At 40.5% G+C, this 19,429-nt stretch overlaps 2 protein-coding genes and 1 non-coding gene across 4 annotated transcripts in view; 2 read left to right on the top strand and 1 right to left on the bottom strand.

Annotated features, from left to right (window-relative positions):
• The first annotated feature begins 253 nt into the window (after positions 1–253).
• Positions 254–3,857, top strand: RPL30 (ribosomal protein L30). Its single transcript, XM_053466001.1, has 5 exons — positions 254–346; positions 473–517; positions 1,541–1,686; positions 2,776–2,906; positions 3,760–3,857. The coding sequence occupies exons 2-5, from the start codon at positions 497–499 to the stop codon at positions 3,813–3,815; spliced, it is 354 nt and encodes a 117-aa protein (XP_053321976.1). The 5' UTR covers positions 254–346; positions 473–496; the 3' UTR covers positions 3,816–3,857.
• Positions 2,938–3,070, top strand: LOC128498539 (small nucleolar RNA SNORA72). The gene has a single exon (XR_008354758.1). It is a non-coding gene; the product is annotated as a small nucleolar RNA SNORA72 (small nucleolar RNA).
• A 2,847-nt stretch (positions 3,858–6,704) lies between the features above and the next one.
• MATN2 (matrilin 2) overlaps positions 6,705–19,429 on the bottom strand; it is a 34,812-nt gene continuing 22,087 nt past the window's right edge. For both annotated transcript variants that reach the window (XM_053467196.1, XM_053467197.1), the window contains 8 exons: positions 18,965–19,087; positions 18,248–18,370; positions 16,497–16,910; positions 12,003–12,155; positions 9,895–9,936; positions 8,958–9,041; positions 7,202–7,291; positions 6,705–6,939 (listed from right to left, as the gene is read on the bottom strand). In XM_053467196.1, the coding sequence (XP_053323171.1) occupies positions 6,884–6,939; positions 7,202–7,291; positions 8,958–9,041; positions 9,895–9,936; positions 12,003–12,155; positions 16,497–16,910; positions 18,248–18,370; positions 18,965–19,087 (1,085 nt within the window). In that variant the 3' untranslated portion in view covers positions 6,705–6,883. The remainder of the gene's footprint in view (positions 6,940–7,201; positions 7,292–8,957; positions 9,042–9,894; positions 9,937–12,002; positions 12,156–16,496; positions 16,911–18,247; positions 18,371–18,964; positions 19,088–19,429) is intronic.

Genomic DNA, 19,429 nt, shown 5'->3' with positions numbered 1-19,429 from the left:
CACAGGAAGAGAAAGTTCATAAATATAGTTCGAATATAAACTCATTATTGTTTAATTATCCCCACCCTAGCTCCCAGAACCCACGGTCCCCTTGTATGACAGCGCTACGGAATCTGTTGGCGCTATATCAATAAACGTAATTGAAGAATCGACCTCTTTGCTATAAAGCTGTCTTTCCCTCGCGTTGCAAACTATTACCCGTAGCGTTGCGTTCCAGCTCGACGTGCGTTCCAACTAAACCCCGCCCACTTTCCCAATCTACTGCAGGCGGGCCTAAGCTAAAAGCGTTGCATTGTGGGAGCTTCTTCCTTTCTCGGTCCCCGGCCATCTTGGAGCTACACCTCTGGTGAGTGAGGCTCCGGTTTCCGAAGTTATTTTTATCGTTCCGTGGCCTCGTAAAGGCTCGACGGCAGCTCGGGGAAAGAGCACTATCTGTCCTGTATCTGACTGTGTCCTTTCCTGTCTCGTGCAGGTCCGGGATCCCAGTGCTGCAATCATGGTGGCCGCAAAGAAGACGGTGAGTGAGGCCTCGTCTCTCACGTGGAGCATTGGCCGGGTCCTCGGTACTATAAGCCTTGACCGCTGCCGCTCCACCGGCGTCCCCATCACGCTCCGACACACAGGCCAGTCCTCTCCTGCCTGTCCCACGTGTGGGTTCTCACAGTATATGCTTAAGGCCCCGTCACCGGGAGCGGCATGTGGTCAGCCCCTGTCAGTGGGCTGCAGGAATCTCTAATATCCGCCATTCGTTTCCACGTAACTTTGTGGAAATGATCGCCTGCCGTTAAGGGTTCCGCGGATCCCCGTGTGACAGCATCAATATCCTAGCAGAGAGTGGGGGCTGCTGCCGCCATAACACCCCCAACTGTTACAAGCAAAAGTTACTTCCATGCTTCCCACAGATCGGTGGTGAGCAGAGAAAGTATATCAGTTTAACATCTCAGATGCTTTTAAATGGCAAAGATGTTTCTAAATATCCAGTCATATAAGCTTTGGAGTCCTGAGTAATCGGGTATTCCGAGCGGAGAATTCCCTGCCTGCCAATTCTGTTACAAATCCAACAACACTTAACCTTCCCAAATACCCAGCGATGTCTGAAACTAAACCCGCTCTGGGCAGAAATGCATTGGAATATTCTTATCACGATATGAGACCATAAGTTTATATAGTGTGTGTGTGTGTATATATATATATATATATATATATATATATATATATATATATATATATATATATATATGTGTATATGTGTGTGTGTATGTCTATCACATGTGCTTTTATTGGTTTTTATACCCCAACATTTAAAGGAGTTAATGCGATATGTAAAATTAGGACACGCATTGCTTTAAGGAATTTATATCCTCCTACTTGTATTAAGATGTCCGCAAGAAAGTGATAAATGTGAGGCTTGGAACGGGATTTGTTAACTTCTACATGAGGGTTTTGGGATGAAAATCTCATTTATATATTGTACAATTGCCGAATATACTGAAATATCTGTATCCTGTTAATTTATTTTCCTTTCCTTCCCGATCTTCAGAAAAAGTCCCTGGAGTCTATAAACTCTAGACTTCAGCTGGTTATGAAAAGTGGTAAATATGTCTTGGGCTACAAGCAGACATTGAAAATGATCCGCCAGGGCAAGGCCAAGCTGGTCATTCTTGCCAATAACTGCCCGGCTCTCAGGTGAGTTGCTAAAGCAGAATGCCGCTTATGGCAGCTTTTTGATGCTGTTAACGAAGCAAGAAGTCACCAGCCGGCTGCCTTCTTGGCTCTTAATATGTGCGTAATGTGTTTATAGGGGCTCTGACTCTGCAACAAAAGTGCATTCAGCACTAAAGTCATCAGTCCCTTATTTTGACCTAACTCCTTTATTCAGATTACTAGAGGGCTTCGCTTCTATTTCCTTTAAAGGCATAGGCAGTGTTTTGTGCTTTTCCTTATTTCCCAATAAACCTCTTATTCTAATAAGACATGTCCTGAGCCCACCTGTACTGGCTTAGCTGGCGGTACTTCTAGAATTAGCTACAATTACCGTATTGGCTCGAATATAGGCCGCACTTTTTCCCCCCACTTTAAGTCTTTAAAGTGGGGGTGCAGCCTATATTCGGGGTCTAGCGCCTGATGCCCGGGACATGCAAGTTTTCACATACCGCAAGGGTTGTATTTTTTTGTAACAGTGATGTATGATGGGTGAAGGGTAGGACTGTGCATGAACAAGTTGTGATTTTTCGCATTAATGTCGTGATAGTAATTAAAGGAAACAGTTTGTGTTATTGTCTCGAGTATATCTAACTTTTACGCTTGTAGTAGCTTTTGCTACCATTTTTTGGGGAGCAACAAATAGTGAATATACTGCAACATTCTGAAATTAACAGATTATAGAACTGTAAACAGTAAGAGTTGGCTATCTGAGTCTCCTTGGTATTAAGGATTACTATATTTATGGCATCATAAACCAATATAAAGAATCTTTTTATATAAAATACTAAGCAAATAACAGTGTGACACCTGGATCTTTGTAAAGTGCTTTTGATACCATAGTAATCAGTGGGACGATTCAGATGGCTCAGCCACTTTCCAGTTCCTATGTGTTTGCTGTTCAGTGAAATAAACTTTTAGTATTAGAATCCCATTTTTGTGTATCTGCTGTTGGGTAGCAAACTTTGCAATTGCCGTGAAATATTGAATTCACCTGGTGTTTTCCTTTCCATGCGAACAAGATGTAGATTTTTCTTTATGATGGTGGCTGACTTTGCTTTTTTTATCCAACAGAAAATCTGAAATTGAGTATTATGCAATGTTGGCAAAGACCGGCGTCCACCACTACAGTGGCAACAACATTGAGTTGGGTACAGCTTGTGGAAAATACTACAGAGTATGCACATTGGCCATTATCGACCCAGGTATGGTTTTTGTCTTGTGCTTTCCTTCACGCTGCGAATATATTCTCGCTGGATTGACCTTTTAGTGGTCAGCTCCGGGCTAGACGTTCGCTAGATTATCACTAGGCTGTGTCCTCAGTGCTGGCTTCTTGTCTGGTTCTGATGCTTAAAAGCTAGTTACAGTCTTTTAAATGTTCTACTCGAGCAAACTAATTTTACACACTGAACATTTAGAACAAACATGTCCTTTGCATTGTACCGTACCCTTTCTGGAAAGTTAGTTTATAACTTTGATAGCATTAGCTCTGCTTTAGTCATGAGCTTGTCTTTGCACTGGCTTTTTTTTTTCTTTATTATAGTAGTTTGGGGAATATGCCCAACATATATCCATTAGGTCCCATGGAGTCCTAACAATACAAGTATAGCTGATTAGAGAGAGAAAAAACGAACTTTGCTGCTCCCGTTTCACACCTGACTATATAGCGTATCCTTAACTACTATGTATTGTCTTAAGTATCCACTCCAGATGATCCTAGGCACGTCAGAAAGCTAATGTAGTCTAGGTAAAATATTGCAGAGATTACTATCGAACACCGGTTGTCAATGCCCCAAGGATCTGTAATTAACTCCACATGATGGGTAGTAATAGAGCAGTCTTTTACTTGATATAGCAAACTACAAGCAGCACTAGCTCTGGGGAAGTTAAGTTGATCTTTGTAGTGACTTATTTCCCACAGAGGTCAGGTACGCTGTGCATTGAGGGCTCTGAATTACTTTTTTTTTTTTTCTCCATAGTTTGTAAACTCATGGCTTGGATCATAGAACAATACAATCTTTGGGGGGAAATAACCTTATTTTTCTTTTTCTCTTGTAGGTGATTCAGACATCATTAGAAGCATGCCTGAACAGCAGCAGCCAATTGAGAAGTAAATCGCTTCACTAAACTGTTCTAAATAAAACTGGTTTCCCACACACTGGTGTTTGTGGTATTTCAATGTATTCCATGGGTTGTGTGTCCAAAACTGAATGCAGTCATCAGTAAAGTGCTGTGACTGCTCAGCTTTTGGCAATGATAGAAACCTAGTGTTATGTAAACCAGAACGCATCATAAACTACACCGTTCTGCGCTCCAGTGGTAGCCAGGATAATGGTGTATTGGGACGGTTTCAACAGTCTCGTGTCTGTAACGTTTGCTAGTGACGAACAGCACAAGTTCTGAACTGGCCACAAATGACAATCACAACAGTTGCTATTTTCCCCTTAAAGCATATGTTTTATTTGTCTTGTGGCTTTATTCACTAAACAGAGTTTTGGTTTCAACTCAATTTACTTTATTTATAAAATGTGAAAAGCTGTTCCAGCGAAAAGTGCTAAGCAGGCTCTAAGTGATGTATAGTCAAACGCATGCGGGCGCTTGAAATCGCACAGTGTCAGCCAAGCTCTTCGTGCAGCAGAACCTTGATAATGTGTTACAGAAGTCAAGATTTTGAATCAGTCCGCCTCTAATGAATGTGTAGTCTGGGCATTGCGGACTTAATCTTCCATCAGTAGGATTCCAATGCAGCATTAATTGAACATTGTCACCTTGGTCTAGCCAACATCATACATTTAGTGTCTCGCTGTCAGGTTTTATACAGGTGCCAGCATCAGGGTTGTAGGTAATAAGTGACTTAAAGCTGCTTCGTGCTAAAATGTATCGTGATCTTATCTGTGTTCTCTGGTCTAGTCAGTAGAAAATCCCTCGAGTTGAAGGACAACTAAATACTCCATGGCTTGACATGTCGGTCCAATAACCTCCAGTCTGGTTTGGACATTTTTTTCTTTAATGGTATTCTCCCAGCAAAATATTTAAAAATAAAGTTTGCTCTGCTATGTTTTCAGTTTTATTAAAACTTGCCCAGGAATCGGTATAAGTGATATGCTGAGTTCTTAGATGTATGTCCTAAATTGTTCATGTAAAGACCCCTAGTTCTGTTGGGCAGCCAAAGTTGTTACACGCACAATGTTTGGTGTTGACATCCTTCACTCTCAAAGGGGGTGCTGTGCAGTGAAGTTTAAGTATGCCAAAATGTTAAAGCAGCCCCCCCCCCGAAACCTGTGACCTTGATCTCACTACTTGAATAGTCTCATCTTCTACCTTCTCCCTCTAGTGTCCCCAGGCATTTATTCCTCTCCCTTTCTAGAGGCTCAAAAACTCTGTTCCTTTCTTGGAAAACTAATATCTTGTAAAGTGCCCCCTCTGTGCTAGTGACTAATTTACCGTTCCTCTCCTGACCTCTTCCTAACCTGTCTGCAAAATCACATCGTGAATGGCATCTCAACACCAGTAGATCAACATTTCTAACTTTCCAGTTATTTACCTTTCATCCCCCATTCCTGATACCTCTGCCTCTGTAGAAAATGTATCATCCTATCCAGCAGATCATTCACAGCTTTGGTGCGCTTGCTCAACTAATATCCAGTTCCTCACTGAATCATAGTTCATTTACCTGTGAAAGTTGTAATTTTGTACCTTCCTCACACAATACGTAGTTCCAGATGCGCTCTACCCGTTCTCTTGTTCTGTAAGACTCCTACTGTCTAATTCTAATTTTAAATGCTCCGATAAGCATAGATTCTCCACAGCCAGTGCTGGAAGTATAGATTATAAAAGGAACGAGTCTTTACCTATTGTAATGATTCAACTTTGTCAACTGTAGTTTTGCCATAACCCCGTATGTCTGTCTTGTGAGAAGCCCTGCCTACATCGATGATAACCTCATATTAAAGCCTTCATGCCAAGTATCTTCTTCCGTAGATTTTTGTTGAGCGTCTGACTAGGTGAGCTTTTCTATTGTTTGCGTCGGGAGGTGCGATGAGTCAAAGCAGCATCCCGTTATATCCAGGTTGTTTGTACCGGGAAGATGCATGATAAGTATGTGAGAGACGTGCTGGAAGAGTCTCCAGTCTCAGCTTGCTTGTTTTTTCAAATACGTGGTGGGTAGGCCTTGATATGTCCTGGGGTACATAATGTGTAGGCTGCAATCTGAGGTGCCGTTATCTAACACTTGTGGAGATGGACCGCAAGAAAGCTAATGTATACACGCGTACACATGCATGTTTCTCATGTGTTTTCAGAGGTTTGTTAATATTGTTGACAGCTTCTTGGCCTCTGTATGGTGTTTAGAAAATAAGCTCCCCCCCCCACCCTGGTATTAAAATGTACAGGCAGTCACTGTGCATAAAAAAGTTGCTAGATTATCATATCGATAGCAGTCACTTCGGCTGCTAACGAAAAGGAACAGGTTAGTTGCCGTCCTGGATTTATCCGAGGACCTGTTCCTCAGGAGGCCAAGCTGGCCCATGCGCAGGGTCCTTCGGGTTGGAATAATGACATGCTGTGGCTTTTTTTTTTTTATGAGAAGAGTAGCCGTGGCTTGGTTGAGGAATCCAAGTATAGACAAGCAAAGTAGCTTTTGCAGGTCAGTTGGATATTCTGCATAAAGCCAGGATCAACCAGGTTTGCAATGAATTGGGCCAATGTGCTGTGAACTCTGACCTACATCAACACCGGCCAATTCAGTTATTAGTGAAAACAACCATTATTTGTTACATGGAATGTAAACATTTTATGTTATACAATTTTAAGACTCCAATCTATGTTTCAATCAGTTACATGTTTCATTTGTAAGTACAGCAAACACAAGGAAAGGTTCATGTATTGTAACGTTCAGCAAGAGTTCCAAAATCTCTATACAAATAACTGGTACAACACTCCTTTTTAACAAATACTTTACCTTTTAATATTTATATTTTGTAACAATGTGACAGCAAATCGGCTTACACTTTTTATAACAAAACATTTTACAGACACAAAATATATATTTTTTTCTCTGTTTCAAACTGAAACATATGCTTCCCAAATAAAATAAATAGAAAATCCATGGTCTTATCCAAACAACTATCCTATAAAGCTGACGTCATCTTGAGACTTTTTTTAAATGTACATTTTGTTGCCTTTATCTTTGTCCGACACGGTTCTCAAGAAGTTCCATTCGTCTTGTTATCTCTTCCAGTAATTTTAAGTCAAGGAAAAATTAGGTTAAAAAAAAAATAAGGGTGGAAATAAATGAGGCGAATAATGTCGCACATAAGAACGGGGTTAAACAAGAGCATTCGTAACATTTCACTACACATAAAACGAGACGGCTCTGGTGAAATTTACCAACCTGTGTAAGATTACACATTAACCAACTCAATCTCAATACTTACCTGTAGTTGTTTTAGAGCATTTAAAACATATACATCTTGCCCCCCCCCCCAAAAAAAAAGGATATATTGATGTGTTAGCCTCTTGACTTCCTCACTTGCGCTGCTCTGGAACTCCATTATATTTTTACACTTGCATTGCTCTTCTGCAGATTTGTCTATAATAATGTGGGATTAAAGTGGAAACAAATGTAATCTGGAATATAGCTGTCACCTCAGCATCCACTATGAGGTTTGACATCTACTTTCATGACACTTTCCAATAGCTTTGTCAGTTTTGAGATGTTTGATCAAATTTGCCTTCAGAAACCCATATTTAATTTAGTTTTTCTCAACAAAGCTTGATTAGTTGTTAGCAAGCCCTGCTTTGTTGAGCTTTTCGTCATGACTCCTGCAAACTAATGATCTCTTCTTCTCGCATGCACTTATGAAGCAAGCAACATACAGTACACTCCTCACATTTTTTGCTGCCGCCACTGGGGAGCTACAGTTCATTGAGGGAACCATGAATGCCAACATGTACTGTGACATACTGAAGCAGAGCATGATGCCCTCCCTTTGGAGACCGGGCCGCAGGGCAGTATTCCAACATGATGACGACCCCAAACACACCTCCAAGACGACCACTGTCTTGCTAAAGAAGCTGAGGGTAAAGTTGATGGACTCCAGACCTAAGCCCTATTGAGCATCTGTGGGGCATCCTCAAACGGAAGGTTGGGGAGCGCAAGGTCTCTAACATCCACCAGCTCCGTGATCTCGTCATGGAGGAGTGGAAGAGGACTCCAGTGGCAGCCTGTGAAGCTCTGGTGAACTCCATGCCCAAGAGGGTTAAGGCAGTGCTGGAAAATAATGGTGGCCGCACAAAATATTGACACTTTGGGCCCAATTTGGACATTTCCACTTAGGGGTATACTTACTTTTGTTGCCAAGGTTTAGACATTAATGGCTGTGTGTTGAGTTATATTTAAGGGGACAGGGGTCATTTCTTCAGCGTTATCACATGAAAAGATATAATAAAATATTTACAAAAATGTGAGGGGTGTACTCACTTTTGTGAGATAATGTATATCTGCTTCATCCAAAAGAATATAATTAAATAACAGGTTAGAGCAATTATGCACATCTGGATATGTTGCATGGTGTCTACAGGGTTATTTTGTTTCCAAAAAATTTTGTTCAACCATGATTCCCTTTTCCATGTTTAACATATCCACTATGTGAGAATTTTTAGCTGAAACCTTATTCATACATAACACAATGTTTATTACGATTAAAATACTAAAGATAAATGAGTCTTAACCCCTTAAGGACAATGGGCGGTCCCTAAACCCATTGAAAACAATGCATTTTGAGCCCGTACATGTACGGGCTTTGTCATTAAGGGGTTAAAAAAACAAAACATGTTTTTCCATTTTTGCCTATAAATTATTCAAGAATAGGCGACACAAGTGACTGAACAAGTCCCAATTTACATTCAGCCTTAAAATGCTACCTTATATACGGGTAGGTTGGTGGGGCAAAGATGTCCAAGAGATGGGGCCAGCCATGGTGTGTAGGAGCATAATGAACTAGAGGACCCAGAGGTCAAATGACTGTCCTGGAACTACAACTATCAGAACCCTTACCTGGAGCCTCCATAACACATTGGATAGGTTCCCAGCTATAAACCGTTCAGAGAGTCACACACAATTTAATGAAATAGATAATAAAACAGAGTCTAGGGATGGGGCATCTTGAAAGGTACGCCTGGCACATAGCCCTCCAGCTGACAATGGTATGGTAAGCTGGCAGGGATGAGGCAGTAACAGCTGCAATAGATCTTACCTTCTGCTTGGGTTGTGAACTTTATTGCGGACATCGAGCAAGAGACAGTGATTTCACGTTCCGCCTTGAATTCAGAGGACGTGTCTGGGGAAAAACGAGTTTTGTGCATAGAACACATATTTACAAAGAACAGCAAAGCTGAATTCTGACCCAAATGCTGTTCACGTAGCTTAAAACATTTTATTTGGCAGGTTAAGCAAATGCACCTTAAATGGGAAGTCCCCTGGAAAACTAAATTTATTTTTTTCCTTTGAGTGTTAATTGTGTTTACTTTTACTATTACTATTGTTGTTTAGCATTAAACAAAATGTGTATTTCATTTTGTTCCATTAAACGTCTTTATCTGCAGACGTGGAGTCTGCCATCATGATATTTTGAGTAGCTTCCCCTGCTCAAATAATGAGCAGATTCTTATTAAGTCCAGCTTAATTTTTCCCTTTCTAGGAATTAGTCAGAGTGTCTAGCTGGGTGACTAAAACCAAGGCATTCTATTGTTTAACACTAGGCAGTATGTGAAGGATCTAGTGTGTTTGTTTACTTGCTTAGGTTAAGATAACAGAGCTAGAACCCGACTATCTGAAAACTAGAACCATCTTAAAACAGAAAACAATAATTTTTGAAAGGTTTTGTTAAAAACATAATTTTAAAAACCAGAAGTATGACACTGTAGCCAGGCTGTAAGAAGTATCCATACACTGGCACAATTCAATTATTTTAGTTGCTACAAATGTACATATTGCTAGACAGCACTTGCCAGATTGGCCTGTAGCATGTATAGTTAGTTCATATGTGTCTGCTTAAAGGCACACAGTAAGCCCCAATGCCAACAATACCCCGTAGATCTGTGGGGCACGTGTACTTTAAACATAGCAGGCCAAATCATTTTAGTTTCCCTTATAACTAAATATTTTATTTTTAACTATATATATATTCTTACCAAGGTTGGACATATCAGTGGTCCTTTTCCAGTTGTTCCATCCTGAAATAGATAATCAAAAATTAACATTTCTATAAAAAACATTAAACAATACAGAATTATAGAATTGAATGCAGATAAGAACCATTCAGCCCACCTTGTCCTTTTTCTGATGTAGAGACACAAACTTTAACTCCCTGGTCTTCTATTAGATTCAAGATACACTATATAGAAATACCAGGACATTTTGGACCATTCCAAATGCTCTACTGGATGAACGGGCAAAAAGTCCTACAGAAATACTCCAAAATCTGCTGAAAAGTAATGCATCACTTTCTAAATATATGTATTTAGAATGTGATGTCATCAAAGTCCCTGTTGGTGTAACGGTCAAGTGTCCCAACACTTTTGTCCATAAAGTGTAGCTTTATTCCTATCCCACGCATGTTTAAGTTCTTCACTGTACTAACCGCTACCATTTCTGGTGGGAGGCTGATCTATCACCATCTCAGTAAAGTAAAAATATATATATATTTAGATGAAAGTCTTCAATGCGCCTATTCATGAGTTTTATTAGTCTTCCATGGCAAGTTATTCACTTCATTTCATGATTTAATTGAATGCCTGCATGGCAGGGAATATGGAGTTAACTCTTACATTACTCTTAAAACATTCTCTATTTTTTTTTGTATAGCAAAAAGAGGATGGAAAAGCATTCAGCATAATATTCGATTATGGAAAAGGTTATTTTGTAGCAAACTCATTTATCTAAAGTCTTAATACTGGAATTTTAAACTTCTTCAGCCACAAGATGGCTCCAAAACAACAGTATATATCTCGCCGTCTTTCTATTCCACTGAACTGCAAATGGAAGCTGAATCAATAATATGCGTACGTAATTTACTGCCATACTCATTAGAACAACTTGGTCCTGGAGCACAGCCAGGAATGTAATAAGAATACGTTAAGAAAATGTATATTCCCACTCCCTTCTGTACCAATAGATCTGTATCGGTTTAATGCTAATTGTAAATTGTCTTTGTTAAATATTTTCACTGTCCCCTATTGGAACGGCACTGCGGAATCTGCTGGCATATATTGTTATATTTAATTCTCAAAATTCTACAGCCCTGCCATGAGATACCCCGCTCTATAGCGACACCTTAAACAGAGTCCTGCAACCTCTGCACAGTAATGGTAGGAGTGGAGGGTTTTTACATTCTAAAAACTGAAAAAGAAAACTGGCTTTGTAGGTGGCACATATGTAGAATATAGGTGGAGCATTAGCCTCATCGGGCGAGACATCCCTGAAAGTGGACTGAGTATTGGTCAAAAATACAACCGTTAAGCCTGTCGGCGTTTGCCTTGAGCTCCATCTGTACACTGGGGAACTTCTCCGGCAGGTGGACACAAAGCTTGTCCTTTACGCTGTTTGGTTGATGTATGTAGGGGTTTGGCACTGAGTCTCAGGGTTTTTGCCCCAATGTCAGGGTCTCAAGGCTAAAGGTCTCAAATCTCCGGGTCACACAGTCTGGAGCTGGCTCGTTTGTACTCTCCATTGATCTAATGATATCTAAATCTCCTAATTAGTGTTTTTGCTACCAGTATGTCACAGTTGATACCTCTAATTGAATGACGCAATTAAGAGTGTCTTCTAATAATAATAAGTCAAGGTTTCCATGAGGACCGATATTAGAGCTGTTGGGTTAACCCATTTGAGGAGTCGCTACATAGAATCTTCATGAAAAGTAATTAAAGGATTAATATTTAAAGAACTTCAGGGACAGCTCACGTAGAAAGTTTCCAGGTATGGTAATCGCCTTTAATGCATGGAGCCTCGAGGGCCGAAAATTGTCTCTGGCACTTTAAGGCCTGCAGCCAATAAATCAAGGGCATGCAGCCATGGGCTACACAGCAAGGCGGCTGTATTGCAAGATAAGTGCGAGGACATTTGTACCCAAAGGCCAGTCCTCTCAACGTATGCCAATCTGCCCCTCTCTATTACTTATCTCTCATCTCAGGGTACTTCCGGTGGGATTTTCCCATTTCCAGCACTGTGCCGATGAACTGTCTACCTCTGATTCTGTGTTTCCTCGCAGGAGACAGATTGTATATTACACAAGCTTTACCTTCACAGATGCTGCTTTTTAATTTTTCAGTGATGTATCCCATGGAGCTGAAGTCATCGGCGTGTATAACATGCTTTTCTTGTGGAGCAGAAGCGATTTCTTGCAGCTCTTCATCAATCGCTTTTCCAACTCCAACAGCATAAATAGTGACGCCTTAATGGGAGACACAAAAGTAATATTCAATATATTTGGCTGCTGCGATATATTTATTACCCTCAAAACCTTTTCCGCTGACCAAAGCTGGAAGCGAAAATGCTCTTTGCTGCAATATAGGTTAATTGAACTACAGCAACCCATTTATTTTAATTAACATCGTCTACGGTTTTAATGAAACACTCTTTATAATGAAATCGGTATGTTAATGGAAGATTGATGGAACCCCTCCTAGTTCCAAGGGACCCCTTCCTTCCAGCTTTCTGATCTCTTCACACGCGGCGCGTTATTTGCCGGGCATTTTAAGTATTACGTAATTTTCCTATTAAACTCCACTGACCTTATAAATGTTAATCAGTCCCAAGATATGGAAAAAAGGACAGGGCAACTGGGAACACTCTAGACTTCCCATAGATCAGCCATATGTCCTTTAATATCTCTTCAGTCTCCATACCATATCAGCAGGATTTTCTCTATCTCCATTCAAGCCATAACTCCATTTTTTGTCATTACTGTAATGATCTTTACAGGATCCAGCGGCATGCAGCATCTCGATTTATCTGAACAAGCCGGGCATCTTACTGTCTCATTGTCCTTTTTTTTAACTTCTAAATGACTTAATTTCACTAGAATGCAGAGTTTTTAAAATCACAGTCGTGGTTTCACCCCCCCACTTAACTACTGTATTGGCTCGGATATAGGCCGCCCCCGTATATAGGCCGCACCCTAAAAGTTTGGTGCTTTTTTAAAGAAAAAGTTTTTTTCTTTAAAAAAGCACCAAAAAAACATGCTGCCACTCTGTCCCCCCCCCCGAGATATGCTGCCACTGTCCTCCCTCCCCGAGATACGCTGCCACTGTCCTCCCTCCCCGAGATATGCTACCACTGTCCTCCCCCCCGATATGCTACCACTGTCCTCCTCCCCCCCCCGAGATATGCTGCCACTGTCCTCCTCTGCCCCCCCTCCTCGACTTAACGGAGCAGACTCCCGGGTGTCTTGCGGGGCCGGCGGGGGACATCTACGCAATACGCGTATGCAACTTCCGGTGCCGGTACCGGAAGTTGCATACGCGTATCGCGTAGATGTCTCCCGCCGGCCCCGCAAGACACCCGGGAGTCTGCTCCGGTAAGTCGGGGGTGGGCAGAGGTAAAACGCATCGTGCGGACGGTCCGCACGATGCGCTTAGACAACCTCCCGTGCCGGCACCCCCCCGTGGGAAGTGCTGGCAGGGGGGGCTGTCTGAGCGTATCGGGGAGTAGGATGCAGGTCCCCTGCACCGCTGCGGGGGATCTGTATCCTAACCCCGCTGCCTGCCCGGCGCCCGGAACTGCATGTCCCGGGCGTCGGGCGCTAAACCCTGAATATAGGCCGCACCCCCACTTTAAAGACTTAAAGTGGGGGGAAAAAGTGCGGCCTATATTCGAGCCAATACGGTATTACCGTAATTATACGAAGGGCACATTTCTTTAGCAGGGTGGGCTGAGCTGGCCCTGCATAATGTATGATTTAGTGGGTGAGGAGACTCTCTGCAAACTCCTTCTTTTGTGGATAGACCCCTTCTCCAGTTTCTCTAAATATCAGCATCCTAAAATTCACCTCCTCATTTACATTTTGATGGGTAGGTGCCTAGCGATAAATAGTGCCATATTTACACTCAGAAATAAAGCTGATGGGCCCGTGATGGCAGACTGGCTATAAGTTCCTAAGTGCTCTAGGCTGCAACATTTTAGTGACCTGAAACATCTACTAGCCAAAAAAGGTTAGAAAAGCACCTTTAAGATATTCCAAGAACTACATTATTGTCTCAAAATGTTATCTCAATATAGATGCTAAAGTTCTAACTATTACTGATGGAATTCTGGTCTTATTATCAGTTTTTTGTCTAAGATGTACGTTTGCTGTTTACCATAGAGTTGAGTCTATCAAGAATATCTTCCTGGTCTAAGACAAACCTCTGTGTAAAACGGCCAAAGAAAAGAGGCCATCAACGAGATTTTATTTGACGGTCCAGGCAGGTTATGTAAATAATCCGGAGACAAACAACAGGGAGCCGCATGACATAAATAATGATATAAATAATAAAAGCACTGAGGTTTACATGAACAAAACGTCCATTTTAAAAAGTAGTGTTGCTTTAAAGAGTCAGTAAATTGACTCATGGAACGTACAATTATTTCCAGCCGTCCGGCGTGATTTATGCAGTGTGTCCTGTCTAGGAATACATCCTCATTTGCACTGCATTTGGGAATATTTGGATATTCCTGGCGCTTTGTTTTTCATAAATAAACTACATCATATTAATTGGTCTTTTCATGACCACGAGGGACTTTTCCCCGTCCATGTCTTTTTTATGTACACTTAAGGATGTAAGATGCTATATATTTCCTTGATCACTAACAGATCTGCTGGTTTTCACTCTTGAATGACTCTGACGGTAATAGGAAGTGTGAAGCTGGGGTGACACCAATCATTCAGTCAATGGCTTTTATAGAATATAGCTAAGCGGGGTTTTCCTTGTGTTTGCCGGATGCTCTGCCAAGCCTCTGGGCTCCTGGGAGGCATGTGTTATGCTGGTGATGTCTTCCAGTTTAGACGTTACAGGAAATAAATCTAGGAAAGCTAATCATAAATACCAAAAAATACATTTTAACTTATCCAGACTGGTATTTCCTTAATATCTGACTTAACTGATCTTGATTAACCCCTATATGACCAAGGGTTTTTCCTAACCTAAATAGCTTTTCTTGCCATTTTTACCATATGTCTGTTTGATGCCTTCTCATAAATGATACATTGTGTTGTTAAGGACAAGAATTACCTTCATCTGAAATCATAGAAATACATATAACACAATTATTATGAGTGCTAATCTGTAAAAAAAAAAAACTATACTAAAATAGAAATAATTTTTTTTCCCAATTTTACATATTCTATAGAGCAGGTACAACTTTAGTTCAGCAACACCCCATGATTATAGTAGTGAATAATAGTAAAGAATCAAGGTGTTGCAATGGCCCAGTCAAAGTCCAGACCTCAACGTGATTGAAATGCTGTGGCAGGACCTTAAGAGAGCTGTGTATAAACAAATCCCTCAAACCTCAATGAACTGAAGTAACGTTGTAAAGAAGAGTGGGCGAAAATTCCTCCGCAACGATGTGAGAGACTAATAAAATCATACAGAAAACAATTACTCCAAGTTATTGCTGCTAAAGGTGGTTCTACAAGGTTTTGAATCATAAGGTGTACTTAGTTTTTCTCTATTTTGGCTTTATTTTTGTGGGATAAAATATTACACAGTGTAATATGTCATGTGTTGTTGTTCATCTGAGGTTGTATTTACCTAAATTTTAGACCTGCTAAGGAACAGATGATTGTTATTATGTCCTGATATGTAAAACCATATAATTCAAATATGGTGTACTTGCTTTTTCACACAATTGTACTGTATATAGTTATTTTTAATGTTCTAGATGTCCTCTAGATGCCCACCATGGTCCCCTTACACAGTATCATATTTTGTTATTTTGTAAATTCTTCCTGCTCTGGGGGTTTGGAATAGCTTATACATACTACTGTTCAAAAGTTTGGGGTCACTTGTCATGGAAAACAAGCTGTAACAATTGCAAAGGGTTTTACGAATGATCAACCAGCCCTTTAAACTTAGATTAGCTAAAACAATGTGCCATTGGGAGTAATAAAGGACCTCTGTACACCTATGACTATTAGTCATTGACAATATCTGTATTTGCTGTCTTTCTGATCCATTTGATCTTATTTTAATGGAAAAAACATATATATATATATGTAAATAAATACGGTAATAGATTCCAGAAGCATGTATTTATCCCAAAGGGCTAGATTTAATGTAGCCCAGTAAAGTAGCTGGAGAGAAACCAAAGGAATTCAACTGACTCATTAATTAGCATGAAAGGTAAAAATATGCACAGCACTGGGTACTAAATCAGCTCTACCTTTCAGTACACTGCCAATGTCTGGCCACATGCAGCATGGGCTGGATAAACTGTTTATGTTGTCAGCAGCTATGAACTATTTCTTCAGCTGGTCAAATAAATGTAACCATATTTAAAAAAACACATACTGGAGTTCCATCAATTGGATCTCTCGTAAATCTACTAATCATAATTCAACATTGAGGTAAAATGGCAAAACCACACTAGGGTTATATGGACGGATAGACGGAGATTGGGTAGAGAATTTTATTTTGGAGAAGAGGATATGAAAATATCTCCATCATCCTTTTCTTCATAACAAGATTCCCCCCCCCCATTGACGAGAAATTATTTATTTTCATCTGTTTGACTATATTTTGTGATACAATACCCCCGTCTCTTGCTCTGCTTGCCCAGTCCGAAACCTCATCTTGCGCTCGGCCATCAGTAAACACAATTGCCACTCGTGGCACACCCATGGAACGTGGTCTTGAGCCCTGAGCTTCGGAAAAGCTTTTTTCATACATAAGCTTTAAGGCGAGTCCGGTCATGGACCCCCTGCCCATGTACTTTATCTGAGAAACGGCTTTCTTCATGTCTTTAGCTGTGCTGTACTGTGCCATCGTAAATTCTGTGCGCACATGTGTGGAATACTGTATCAATCCAACTCGGGCGGCTTTCTGAGAAATTTCCAGTGAATCTAGAATCCCAATCACAAACTGCTTCACAAGTTCAAAATTATCTTCTCCAAGGCTCTTTGATCCATCAATAATAAATACCAAGTCCACTGGGCCTTCACCGCATCCTACAAAGACGATATTAGGATATGTAACAACATTCGTGAGAGAAAACAGATGTATTTATAGATAGATACTGAAAAGTTCTTTTCTCCTACAAACTTCAGAATACTCTTGGGTTATTGAATGCCCCCTTATATATCAAACTGTTGACCGCCATAACTATAGCATATAAAGCTCTATTGTTTTTTGCAGTGCAGGAATAAGGAGACATTATGCCACACAGACTAAAGGAGATGTCGGTGATTCTAGTCTAAACGTTGGCTGGACGTCTAGCATGTTTGATAGGAAATATGAGTCAAAATTATTTTTTTTATTTAAATTTTAGAATTTTTACAATATCCCAACATCGGATCATTGATCCCCGCATTGGGAGTATTCATGTGAATTTTGAACTATTATTAACAGACCTTGAAGCTGTTGTGGAGTTAACCCTTGGAACCAAGTTATTTATTTATATAGGCTTTTTTCTATGTGCTGATTAGCTTGGCAACCAAGAAATGGCCCAGTCAACATGTCATGGATTGCTATGGTAACAATACTACGTTTATCACATTTTATACTCGTTCACGTTAGTAATAGTCTCTAAACCCTGCCTGTAGTTTTGTCTTACAAACACACACAATAATTATTTGATTATTTACAGTATATTTTGCAGTATTTTGGAACAATTCCCAGCTACAACTATTTTAAGCCACTAAACTCAATTATAAATGTCATGGTTCGCAATAACAAGTATTTTCAGAGATAAAGGAAAGATTGTCACACAAGCTATTGTGATATAGTATATAAAGAAAATGGGGTAACAATCATCCAATCAATGTGCGGCCGCACAAACCTCAATCTTTGAATAAAAACGGTTGAAGTTTTGGTCCGTGACATAAATGATGTTACCAAATAATGTGAAAGACCAATGCCTGCTTTATTGCAGACGCTATTCATAGTTTATACAGGATGCTGGTAAATCTCCATGGCAATCAAAGCATTCTGCCGTTTCCAGTGTGATTCTATGCAATGTGCGCATTATATTAGCCAATCAAACAGAACACTAACGGCTGCAGAGACTGGACACAACGATTAGACGTCTGAATTTTCCCACCAACTGTTCCGCTCTGATTTGTATCCTTCTTGGCGAGCGCTTTGCTTACACAGACAAATCCTGTTGTGCAATTTGTCTTTGTGATTTAACTATTTCAATGCTACAAGAGCATGTTTTTTTCTATAGATATATCTCTTCTTATATCATATCCTAAACACGAGCAACCCCGTGGCCTCCAACATTTAAGAATCATTTAGCAACCCATTTAATACCGTCACGAAATAGCAGATGTACCAGATTACTTACTTTTACAGCTTTTGCCGTCTTCTCCTAAATGGTATCCTTCAAAGCATTTGCAGATATAGGACTCCTCGTTATTCACACAGGTATGCTCACAGCCGTGGTCGACTGATTTACAGAGATCTTTACCTATGAATATGAATCAACTTTTTTAGTCATCTGATGCCGTTTCACGTTTGTGTTCTTATTAGAGGCCATATTTGATAGACTGTTTCCATAGAAACTACAAAAAACTGTTAAAAAGGTTTCTGTGTTATTTTTAAACCTGGGAACTCCCTGGGTTTGACCCGGAGCCTCCAGATCATTCTCCTTATTCTCTGGTCAGGGGAGCGGCATTTAGCCACACCCACAGATTTCCCTTTTAAGGACTGGACAAGCCTTGTCCCCACCCCAATTTAAAGGGACCTCTCAGCCATCGCATGCATTAAAGTGCAAACAATGGCTGGAGTGTCCCTTTAACAAAACTGGACTCCCCACTGGGGAAAAAATCTCTGATGACTTCTTGGTATCAATTGCCCCAGCCTCTTATTCTCCCATAATATCAGTTTTGGTAAACTGTTCTTGTTTTTCCTATATTATATGTGCAAGTAGTTTTGTTGACCACAGATGGGAATCGGTCACATACTGAGAGAGCCTTGTCATTAAATCGGCTTATAGCAAGCCTACAACTAGAGAAGTGATAATATGTGTATGATAGGATCTGATAATCTGCTAAACTCTTACTTCGACATGTCTTCTTATCATCACGCAGAACATATCCTTCAAAACACTGGCAAGTGAATGAACCCTCAGCATTCACACATAAGTGCTCACAGCCATGTTCATTCAGGACGCAATGATCCACAGCTAGAACAGAAACGTAATATCAGGAAACCAGGGAGGCAGCAGCACAATTTACCTGTGTTATACTAAGTGTGACCTGGGGGTTCCAATTTAACATGTCATGGAACAGTTTTGTCACACACAAAGACCTGTAGCCAATCTATACACTTAAAAAATCCCAAAACTGGCCTAAGTATTAGAAAACAATGTGTGTAACTAACTGTATATCGCTTCCCATGTACTGTTTACACTGTACCTTATTTAGACAGCATTTCCCCCAAACCATCATAGGCTGGTTATGGAGAACTGAGGATCCCCTCTAAGTTCCTGCTGACATGTAAAATTAAGTGGTGGCTGTCCTTTTGC

This window comes from Spea bombifrons, chromosome 5 (assembly GCF_027358695.1).
Source record: "Spea bombifrons isolate aSpeBom1 chromosome 5, aSpeBom1.2.pri, whole genome shotgun sequence".
NCBI classification, from domain to species: domain Eukaryota; kingdom Metazoa; phylum Chordata; class Amphibia; order Anura; family Pelobatidae; genus Spea; species Spea bombifrons.
This window is presented reverse-complemented; position numbering and strand designations above follow the sequence as displayed.